Source organism: Diabrotica virgifera, chromosome 1, assembly GCF_917563875.1.
Source record: "Diabrotica virgifera virgifera chromosome 1, PGI_DIABVI_V3a".
NCBI lineage: Eukaryota > Metazoa > Arthropoda > Insecta > Coleoptera > Chrysomelidae > Diabrotica > Diabrotica virgifera.
In genome coordinates this window covers 83,755,378-83,767,701 of record NC_065443.1, presented here as the reverse complement: position 1 = coordinate 83,767,701, position 12,324 = coordinate 83,755,378, and the positions used below count along the sequence as shown (strand labels likewise).

Below are 12,324 nucleotides of genomic sequence, written 5' to 3'. Positions count from 1 at the left end.
TTTAACGTTAAGCCAAAAACACTCACATAAAAATTCACTGTTATTTAATTCTGCACATAGATATTTTTTTCCGATTTCCTTCGGCGGAAATTTTCCTCGGAAAATTCGGGTTTTCCAAACAAAATCTTTAAGTGTCTTGAAGATATGAACATTTGTATGTACAAAGAGGACCGGAATAGAAGGTAATGGTTCAAAGATTGAAATCCTGTTGTTTATAACTTTGTCGCAAATGCCGGTCAAATTTGACCGGTTATACCTATTAAGTTAAGTAAAATTAAATTTTTTTTCTTCGAAAAAAAATTTTTTTCCACAGAAGCCGTGCCCTTTTTAACAGCGTTAACTTAATTTAATTTAATCTAATATTTTCTGAGAGGTTCTATTTATTTATAAGCAAAAAATTGTTTCTTTATAACATTCCTGAGACCGCTCAAATAGTCCAATTTCAATTCTGTAAAGTACGTTTAATAGGTATAGTGTTTTTTTATACGAAAATCATAGTTATTCTGGTGTATCATAATCTTTCTGGTTATTATTTCGACCGAATTTTTTTAATTAACATTTTAGTTATTGCTAAGCTATTGGTTAGATTGTCGTCGGTCTCCTGATATACAGAGAGGGGCTAAATTATGGAATAAATTCATTTTCTCTAAAATGGACGATTTTAGAGAAAAATCCCGAAACAGGTCGATTTTTATTTTTAAACTAAATTTTTTTGGCATATATTTCAAACTAGTGACGTCATCCATCCGAGCGTGATGACGTAATCGATTATTTTTTAAATAGGAATAGGGGTCGTGTGGTAGCTCATTTAAAAAGGCGTTCAATCCTCTATTCAGTATTATAAACATTAATATCATTGTTTATACAGGGTGACCAAAAAATTTTTTTGAATTAAATCAATTGACGCAAAAAGAAGAATGTATGTAATGTATTTAACTTAAAATACATTCTATTGCTGTCAGAAAATAGAAAAAAATGTTTATTTGGCAAATGAACATTGCTTTTAGCTTAAATTAAATGTTCAAACTGCCAATAGGTAGGAGGGAGGCTGTTTGTGATTTAATTTAAGCAAAAAAAAATGTTTATTTGTGAAATAAACCTTTTTTTTTCTATGTTCTGACAGCAGTACAATGTATTTTGATTTAAATAAATTACATACATTCTTCTTTTTGTGCCAATTAATTTAATTCAAAAATTATTTTTTGGCAACCCTGTACAAATAATAATATTAGTGTTTATATTGCTGAATAGAGAATTGAACGCCCTTTCAAATGACCTACCACACGACCCCCATTCCCATTAAAAAAAATTATCAATTATGTCATCACGCTCAGGTGCATGACGTCACTAGTATGAACTATATGCCAAAAAATTGTAATTTAAAAATAAAAATCGACCTGTTTCGGGATTTTGCTCCAAAATAGTCCATTTTAGAGAAAATGAATTTATTCCATAATTTAGCCATTCTTTGTGTAATCTAATAGCTATAAAAAATCTTTCATGTCATCAATTTATTTAATTATTGATAAATAATTACTTCTCTAAAAATTTAATGGAAAATTGCAGATTTTTATTAAACTCGGATTTTCCGAGTAAAATTTTTGTTGAAGGAAATCGGAAAAAAATATCTTTGTGCAGAACTAAATTACGGTGAATTTTTATTTGAGTGTTTTTGGCTTAAAGGAAAAATCTTAGAAGTTACAGAGCTCTAATTGAAAAAAAAAAGGAAGATTTAAGAGTGCTAATTTCTTTGTAAATAAAATAACATACTTTCTGCGGACTTGTCATACCCCATATTACTAATATATGCAATCTTAAGATTCGATTTTAGCAATAAAATAGCTGGTAAATAACTTTTCTCAAAAATGGCATTTTTTCGATAATTTTCCCAGACTATCAACAAATGTTGCGTAGCCAATAAAATCAATTAGTCCAGAAAAATAAGATTTTTCTCGTGACACATCCCCCTCCAGGCCGAAACCAAATTTTTTGAGTAGTATGGACATCTATATTATTAACCTATATGTTTCCTGCAGCCGATTTTGATGATATACATAGTTATAAACAAATGAAGATTAAAAAACGCTAAATTTTCGCTTTTTTCGTCTATTACCAAAAAGTTAAGCACTTTAAACAAATTTGAGTGTAAGAAACTTATAAATCGTATAAAAAACTTCAATATGGCGTTCGCTGAATATGTCCATCCTTATTGGTTGCTTAGAAAATTGCAAAATAAATAATAAATTTTGAATTTTTAAAAATATTCATAACTTATTTAAAAATTAACTTAGAACCTTCTTATTACACGGAATGCTGATACTTCTTGTACTTAAATTATATTTTAAATTTCAAAGCAATTGGTCAAATAGTTTAAAAGTTATTTAATTTGTTTATCCCAAATTCATTTTTTTTTGCAACAATACAAGTCAGAAAATTATGAGGCTACAATCATACTTCGGACAGTTTATGAAAGAAGAACATTTATACTATTACCATTATTAAAAATAAATGACAAAAAATAATTTTAAACAGTGTAAAATTATTTTGAAAAAATGTCGATTTTTTGCTTACTTATAAACAATTAGAATAACTTTTTAACCGTTACCTGTAGAAAAATTATTTTTTCATATTTAGGAAGACTGAATTTTTATACACATTTAGAAGGAAAAACAACTGTCCTAGGACAATTAGGGACAAAGTTAACCCCCCATTTATTTAATTCACATGTTTTTGCAAAATAATTTTGCAATATTTATAATTATTTTTTGTAATTTTTTTTTAATTAAATTAATACTGTAAATTTTCTTCTTCCATAAACTATCCAAAGTATTACTGTAGCTTCATCATTTTCTGACTTACAGTGTTGCAAAAAAAATAAATTTGGGATAAACAAATTAAATAACTTTTAAACTATTTGACCAATTTATTCGAAATTTAGGGTATGAATTAAGCACCATAAGTTTCAGCATTCCGTGTAATAAGAAGGTTCTAAGTTAATTTTTACATAAGTTATAAATATTTATAAAAACTCAAAATTTATGATTTATTTTGCAATTTTCTAAGCAACCAATAAGGATACACATATTAAGCAAACGCCATATTGAAGGTTTTTATACCGTTTATGAGTTTCTTACTCTCAAATTTGTTTAAAATGCCTATTTTCTTAGTAATAGACGAAAAAAGCAAAAATTTACCGTTTTTTGATCTTCATTTGTTTATAACTATGTATATCATCAAAATCGGCTGCAGGAAATATATAGGTTATTATTATAGATGTCCATATTACTCAAAAAATTTAGTTTCGGCCTGGAGGGGGTTGTGTCACCAACAGGCTATTTTTTTTCCTTATTTCTCTGAACTAAATAAACCGGAGCGACAACCCAAATTCTGAGATGTGTCAAAATGATAACGTTAATATCCCCAGTTGTAACTAGTATTGAAATGAATAAGAATCGCTATAATCTGCGGCTGTCATGGCGGTGTCGAAATGAAATTGCGACTGTCGAAATGAATTAGAATCAGGACCCAGATAAGTATACTGCTAAATACTTTCTCAAGATAGGAGTTCTTTTAACTTTTAAGATATATCTCTATACTATCATAATTTTATATTCATACATAGATAAAATAACAGAAGTTGAGCAAAATATACATATATTAAAAGTCGACACATTCAAGATGACCGGCACTAGATGAACGGAGGAAAAATCTTTATATTTTTTTAGTATATAAAAAATATCCATGTTTTGTGGAACACAAAAAATTTAGAATATAGAAATAGAGATTTGCGGCAAGTGTTCTTATGATTATTTCATTCATAGAGATTTTGACTAATAGAAACCTACAAAAATAAAAATTACGGCGATTATTTCATTCATAGAGATTATGTCCAATAGAAAGCTACAGAAATAAAAATTACAGCGATTATTTCATTCATAGGAGATTCTGACCAATAGAAAGCTACAGAAATCTAAATTAAGCTGATTATTTTTTAATGATTTTAACTTCCAATCGTGTAGTAAGATATTTGATCACGTGTTTAATTCTGTCCAATCAGATTAAAATTATACTGAGAATTATCTACTGTAGAAAATTACCGATAGAATTTTTTTAACTAGATTGTTTCTGTTTAATGGCAACCAGTTTCCTAGTTTTGACAACTATCACATTTAAGAAAATATCCATAATACACGTATTAAAAAATAATCTTACGAATATCACACGACAGTAAGAATAAATAAGAAAATAATGCTTCATTTTTACTCAAATTTGTTGTCATTGGGCAATAGCCACCTTAGAACAAATAGACAACAAATTTTAGAAAAACTGTCGCATTATTTTCAATTTATTCTCACTCTCTTGTGATATTATACCCGATAATTTTTGATAATTTCCCGTCGTCGAGTATATTACGTCAGATGCCCTTCGTTGCTATGAAAAAATACATTCAGTGACATTAATGACAATTAATGTTTTAAAAATTATAAAAGTGATGACTTTCAACCGTAAAATATTTATAACAACTGTGTGTTTAATTGTACTAATTTGTACTTACATAAATAAATTACAATAAAATTTTGGTTTTGAACAGTTTTATTCATGAAATAATCGCAACAAACTGCACTCGATCTCTAAAATTAATATAGAATTTTAGAGCTGTTGTGCAATTACTATTGATAATTTTTGATAATTTCCCGTCGTCCAGTATTACGTCAGATGCCCTTCGTTGCTACGCAAAAATTAACGTTTTATAACTTGTCACAGAGAACACCAAAAAACAGGTTTAGCAAATATCCAGGCGAAGATATCAATAAAATATTAATTAAAATGATTTCAAAAGACAGTTATATTTATGAAATAATCTTACCGAATTACTCTCGAGCTCTTAAAAATTATAGATTTGTTTTGCCCTCGTGACACTTAATTTCACTCCCCTTCGGGTCGTGAAACTGTCAAAGTGTCACCCGGCAAACAAATCGATAATTTTAGAGCTCTCGTGTAATTACTACTGAAAATTATTGAAGAAATGCGTGAAAACGGAATTTTCATGACTATGGTGGGTGTTAAAAATCATATAAAAAGTACAAAAGTCAAACAACCTATGCTGGGGAAACTAGAAAAATAAAAAAGGGTACAAAAGGCGGTTCAGTTCACTTCTACGTTTAATCCATTCTCTACCCAGAATCTTCTTTTGTGTCACACAGTTTTACAATATTTTTTTATTCAGTAGCAATAAATACATAGGACGATTAGCATTTCATATCGCTGGTTCCCTCATTATGTGTACCAGATATTGTAACTTTCATCTTTTTATTGTGTTTATTATTTCGCAGTCTTTGCCCATTTTTCCCAATACTTCCGTGTTTGTTTTCTTCCATGTGCATGCTAATTTAAGCATCTGTAATACCTCATTTTAAATTACTGTAGCTAATCTATGTATTATTGCTTCAGCTTTCAAGTTCGTACTGTGGTATCGAAGACACGTAACATCTCAGAGCTCTTACTCTCAGTCTTAATCTAAGGCCTTTATTGCCATAGGCGTAACCAGGGGGAATTTGGGGATTATACCCCCTATTTGGATGTACTTTGCGTTGAGCTCTATACACTTAACACCATTACTATTCCATACCCCCCTAGGATATCCTGGTGACACCTCCTTTTATTGCAGAGAATTGTTTTCACTTTTACAATTCCACTTCTTGCTATTTCTATTCTGGCACTTATTTCTGTTATTTGATGATTATTTTCTGAAATCCGCGTTTCCAGGTATTTGTATTTATCAACCCTTTCTATCTCCCAAATGTATGTTTGTTTGTACCTATATTTGTTTTCTTTGTTATTATCATATTTGACTTTTTTATATTAAATTTTAGTCCATATTTTTCACAGAAACTGCTTGTCTTGTTTATTAGTGATTGCAGTTATTCAGTAGAGCTTGTCATAATGACGGTATCATCTGCATATTTTATGTTGTTAATAGTTCTTCCGTTAATTATTATCCCTTCACTTTCATATAGCGATGCTTCTTCAAAAATGGATTTACATACTAGTAGTGGAGACAGAATACATCCCTGCCTAACTCTTCTCCTGGTTTAAATTTCTAAACTTGGTTCGTTATCTATCACAATGTGTGCTCTTTGATTCCAGTAATCGTTTGTGAAAATAAAGTTCAGTTCTTGCGCATTATGTAAATTTTCAGTAAAGCGTTTCACAGTTTATTCCTTTGCTTGTGGTTCCTTTAATCTCTAATGTCCGACTGGTCTATTATTTGACAAATAATGACATTATTTCGAAGTCTATAAGTACGATATAACGCCCAAGGGCGTATTATTGAAAAATAACGCCCTAGGGCCTATTAAATTTAAATAACGAGTTACATAAATACTGTCAAGTTGGCAAATAAAACTCTAAGTAAAACTACTGTTACCACAATTACGTTACGACTATTTCTGGTAAATGTACTTATTTGAAAACTAATTAATTCAAAATTCATTCAAATTTTTTGCATATAAAGAATAATTTAGTCGGACATTAAACGTTGAAGGCACCACGGGTATTATAATAATAACGCTTTCGGTCAACGTATATACCTCGGGTCTAAGGCCCTCGGTCTATACACCATTGACCTCAACCGTTATTATCCTTATAATACCCTTGGTACCTTAATAACTATAATATCAATTCGATTTTATGTCTGTTTCTAATCAAGCTAACGTTAGTTGACATTTAAAAAACAAGCTTTACCAATCATTTTTTCAAAACTAAATGTTGTAACACATAATATACTATACTATATTTTATATTTATTTAATTATTTTAAATAAATATATATAAATTTAATATTTGATTCATATAAAAAATCACAAACCTTAGAAATAAAATTAACAGCAATCCTGATATCTCCTCTACACATTTCATAATTTCCCAACGCCAAAAAGGTACTGGGTTCAGCTTCTTCCGGTATTTGCAAAGCTTTAGACCTATCCTGTTTCCTCTTCAATTTTAACGACTGTTTTATATCCTTTGATCCCATATTTACAGCTGCGGCCCTATCTTTGTCGCAGTATATTTCTTCATACCTGATACCAGTTTTTCGTCTCTTTCTTCTGCCTCGTTTCTTTGATTCTTCTAGGAATTGTTTCGATAGTCGTTTGGTGGTTTCTACTGGAATCGTCTGTTTGCTTTTCATCTCTGTCTCTGAAGGGAAGTGTTGTATTTTTTTGTAAATATTTATAACATAGGTCAAAAAGTTGTAATGCAATTTAAATTAATAAATTGATATAAACATAGGATTTATACCTAATTGGTTTGTAGCCACAAGAACATATCATTCGCTGTATAAAAACTTCTTAAATAAAAAAGAAATAACAAGGAAAACCAAAATGATAATATGTATTTAAAACAATTTACGTACCTGTCACTACATATGGAGCAGAGAATTGGGTATTGCACGACAAACAAGAAAAGAGATTGCAAGCCGCGGAAATGAGGTATTTAAGAAAAGTCGTGGGAACTAGAAGAACCGATAAAAGACGTAGCGAAGATATTAGAAGAGAATTAAAAGTAAAATCATTAAACGAAAAAATTCATAAAAAGAAATTAAAATGGACTGGGCACTTATTTAGAATGAATGACGGCAGACAGGTTAAAATGACATGGGAAGCGAGGCCGATAGGGAAAAACAGGAGAGACCGACCAAGGAAATCGTGGAATACCAGTGTGATGGAAATATTGCAGAATAGAGGAAAATCGTGGCAGGAAGCCAAATAATTAGCTAGGGACCGAAAAAAGTGGCGTAAGTTCGCAGAGAATAACGAGTAAAGAACACACCTCGACACCTTACGGTATAAGAGGATCATAGATTATGTATGTATGTATGTATGGTTTGTACCCAAGGTACATATATTGGTAAAAGATGTGAAAAATAAGTTCCTAAACAAGATATTATTACCATATCAATGCCAAGAGATGGAGAAAATGTCATTGCCTATATCCCCATTCCCAATACCCAAAAACATAATAATTGAAATAACCATAAGTAATATAACTATAAAAAACAAGTAAAATCCTTTAAAAAAGGTGCATTTATTAAAATTCCCTAAAAAGGGCTACATCACAGAACTAGTTTTCGATCTGATAACAGATCATCATCAGTGCTGACAAGATGCTGACATGCTAACCACCAAAATACAAAAGTATTCGGGTAAAAACCCTTTAAAGTTGATCCGTCATGGAAGCATTGATTATAATTGTGATATTTTGTGCATCCATGTTCAATCTCAAAGCTTGCTTAAAATCAATAAAGGGAAGATTCATGTTTAACTTATAACTACTATTCTGGATTAATTTTAATACAAAAATTTGACAAACATGGTAGATCTATACATTTTAAAACCTATTTGATACCTGATTCTTCGACCAGTTCATTTCGGTATTTTCTGGTCGAATAATTCTTCTGGCGTTCCCCTTGTATGATTTCTTCAGAATAAGCATTAAACAATAACGGTGACACTATGCAACCTTGCCTAACCCGTGTCCTTATCTCCATTTCTTCTGACACTTCTCTTCCAATTTTCACATTTGATCGTTGGCTGTAGTATAAATTTGATGTCAATGTTACATCCCTCATATTCAGATTCTTGTTTGTGAGTACTTCTATAAGTCGGCCATGTTTTATTTTATCGAATGCTCGAATATTTATTCTTCTTCTTCTTCTTTTTATAATAGACTTCTTGGCCTGTTCCTTACCGATTTTGAGCTTGTATTCGTAGCTGTGATGTTGACTGCCAGCTATCTCGCCACCTTTTAAAGGGCCTTCCTATAGGTCTCTTGCTTGTTGGCTTCGAATCCCTGGCTATACGGGCTATTCTCTCGCTGTCCATTCTCGTCACATGCTGACTCCACTCTAGTCGTCTCTGTCTTCCCCACCGTACTATATCTTGTATGTTACAGAGATCTCTTATTCTGTCGTTCGGTATTCTGTCTCTCAGTGTTTTCCCAGTTATTGACCTCAGCGTTCTCATTTCTGATGTTCTCAGTATCCTCTTGGTTTCTGCTGTGTCACATCTTGTTTCTATCGCGTACGTCATGATCGGTCTTACACATGATTTGTATTGTATATGCGTACTTTCCCTTCCAGCCTCATATCTTTGTTTCTCCAGATGGCATCCCTCAGACATCCTGACACGTAATTGCTTGCTTTCGGACGCGCTCTTTAACATCCCATAACTACATATTTCGATTCCCAGATATTGGAATCTCGAGACTTGTTCAATTAGTTCGTTGTTAATTACTAATTTGCATCTTATGGGTTCCCTTGACACTACTGATTTTGTCTTTGCTGTTGATATTTTCATGTTGTAGTTCTTCGCCACTGTATTGAAAGTTTATGCCATTCGTTGTAGGTTATCCTCGTTATTGGAGATTAAATTTGCGTCGTCAGCATAACAGAGGATTTTTATTTGTTTTTCCGCCATCTTATATCCTTATATCCGCGTTAATTATTCTAGACAAAATGTAGTAATAATCGTGAATACAAGACAAATAACTGCATCTAAATGCTGCCATTAATTCTTGATTCCAAACATACCTCGACCGCTTTTGAGAGCTTATGTAGCGTGCGGTTACCACTTATTTCCCTTCGAATGTAAATCATTTCGAAAGGATTGGCATATGTGGAATTAACCTCTTCAATCTGCATGCAAGGATTAAAGGATCAAGGCTACTGAGGTGCATTACATAAATCGACACTTATCGGGAATGTACAAACTAATTGCTTGCGATTCCGCTGAAAACCTTCGATTGAGGTTTGTTTAGAAATAGATTGATGAGAGTGAAAACGCTTTATGGTTTTAACAGAAACTTATACGATATAATAATATGTAGGTACTTATGTCTCTAAAGTCTTATTTAAAGTTAAAAAAAATTATATTCAAAAAGAGACTTCTTCTGCTTCTTCTTCTTCTTCTTTTATATAGGCAGTACTGCCTGTTTTTCTTCAACGGTGCCTTTCATTCTGCCCCTAAGTTGTCATTCCATCTTTTTCTTGGGCGTCCTATACTTCTCCTGCCTAACGGTGACTTGTCCCTGGCTATTCTTACTATCCTTGATTCAGACATCCTGCTTATGTGCTGATTCCACTCTTCTTTTCTGTTCTTTACCCAGGTATTTATATTGTCTACCCCACATATGCGTCTCATTTCCTCACTTCTTACCCTATCCTGTAGTGCTTTTCCAACAATCCTTCTTAAGATCTTCATTTCGTTGGTTTTCAGATGTCTTCGTGTTTTGCTTGTATCTGGTCTTGTTTCGGCCGTGTAAGTAATAACTGGCCTAATAACTGACTTATATATCCGCGCCTTTGTTTCCAATCTTAGGTGTTTGTTTTTCCAAATTGTGTCGTTTAGGCATCCAGCCGTTCTACTGGCTTTAATTATTTGGTCTTTTACCTCTTCTTCGATATTGTTGCCGGCTGATAGATTAATTCCCAGATATTTGAAAGTCATTACTTGTTGTATAATTTGATTGTCTAACTCCAATTTGAATCTTATTAGTTCTTTGGTAATTACTAAGCTTTTTGTTTTTTGGGCTGATGTTTTCATATTCATTTCTTTTGTTGAACTCGTGCAATAATCTTTGTAGGTCGTCTTCGCACTCTGCTACTAACACGGTGTCATCAGCGTAACAGAGTATTTTTATCTCTCTATTGCCCATTTTGTAAACTCTTTTTTTCTTCACTTATTTTATTATTGAATCCAAGATTATGTTAAACAGTAGAGGGCTTAGTAAATCTCCTTGCCTGATTCCTGTGTTTGTTTCTATGGGATCTGTTATTATTCCATTGACTTTCATTTCTATTTTGTTTCTTACAAATATGTTTTCTATTAGTTTTATGATATCCAGTGTTAAATCTTTCTCATACAGTAGGTGTATCACATCTTTTAATTGGATTCTATCAAACGCTTTCTCTAGGTCTATAAAACAGAAAAAGGCTGGTTTGTTATATTCTAATGATTTCTCCGCTATTTGCCTTATCACAAAAACTGCATCGTTACATGATCTTCCACTTCTAAATCCTTGTTGTTCATCCGATATATTTATGCACGCCATTATTTTCTCCATAAGTATTTTTGTTGTGAGTTTCAGTATGGTGCTCAGTAAATTTATCCCTCTATAGTTACTGGGGTCTGCCCTGTCACCTTTCTTAAATAACGCTATCATTTTAGTGGTTCTCCATTCTTCTGGAATTATTCCTGTATTTAATATTTTACTTATAAGGATATTCAGTTCTTTGTGAAGTCTATGTCCTCCGTATTTTAAAAGTTCATTAGCTATTCTATCTTTCCCAGGAGCTTTTCGATTTTTCATATTTTTTAAAGCGTTCTTTATATCTTCCTCTTTAATTTCTGTTTTCTCATCCGATTCTAATCCTGGTGTTTCCAGTTCTTTGTGATTAGCTGTTTGATAGAGGTTTTTTAGGTAAGTTGCCCATGTATTTGTATCAATATGTTTTACTTCTATCAATTCCTTCATCTCTGCTCTTTGACCTCTTATCATTTTCCACATTTCCTTTTGCATCCCATAAAAGTCGTGCTCCATCTCTTTTGAAAATGCTTCCCAATGTTCTGTTTTCTTCCTTCTTACTTAAACAACTTTATTACATTTATAAAATAAATTCTTCTTCTATAAGTGCCGTCCCCGAATCGGAGATTGGATATCATCATCACTATCTTTACTCTATCTACAGCTGTTTCTTGTTCAGCTGAACAAAATTCTTCAACCATGACACTCCCTTTTTTTATACTCCTTCCTCCTCTTATCTTTCCCTGTATTATCAGTCTTAGAATTTCATATTTCTGTCCTATATATGAATTGCATACCCCTTCATTACGTGTCCCAGATATTGTAACTTATTTTTGTTGTGTTTATTATTTCGTATTATTTGCCCATTTCTCGCAATACTTTCGTGTTCATTTTCTTATGTGTCCATGTCATTCTAAGCATCCTCCCGTAACACCACATTTCAAATAGCCCAGTCGGGATAGCATTTGACCTTGCATTAGGAGCTGCCCCAAATTTTATTTTTCTAATCTTTAGGGAGGGTCAATATTAGTATAAAATTAAAATCTCGACTGAATTCCACCGTTGCGTTAGCCTCCATCTTGATTTTAAACGAGAACCGTTTTTGCTCAATATCTCCGCCATTTTCAATTTTTTGACAAAAAGTGTAGAAACTGAAATTGTTGAAAATGCGATTTTCTATAATTTCATTTATTATAATTTTTTTCGTGCGGTCGATATTTTCCGAGTTATGAGGGGAAAATA

At 31.9% G+C, this 12,324-nt stretch overlaps 1 protein-coding gene across 1 annotated transcript in view; it reads right to left on the bottom strand.

The window, feature by feature from the left end:
- LOC114329070 (outer dynein arm-docking complex subunit 4) overlaps nucleotides 1–12,324 on the bottom strand; it is a 72,305-nt gene that overhangs the window by 34,461 nt on the left and 25,520 nt on the right. The window contains exon 2 of the mRNA XM_028278084.2: nucleotides 6,869–7,197. Coding sequence (XP_028133885.1) covers nucleotides 6,869–7,197 — 329 coding nt within the window. The remainder of the gene's footprint in view (nucleotides 1–6,868; nucleotides 7,198–12,324) is intronic.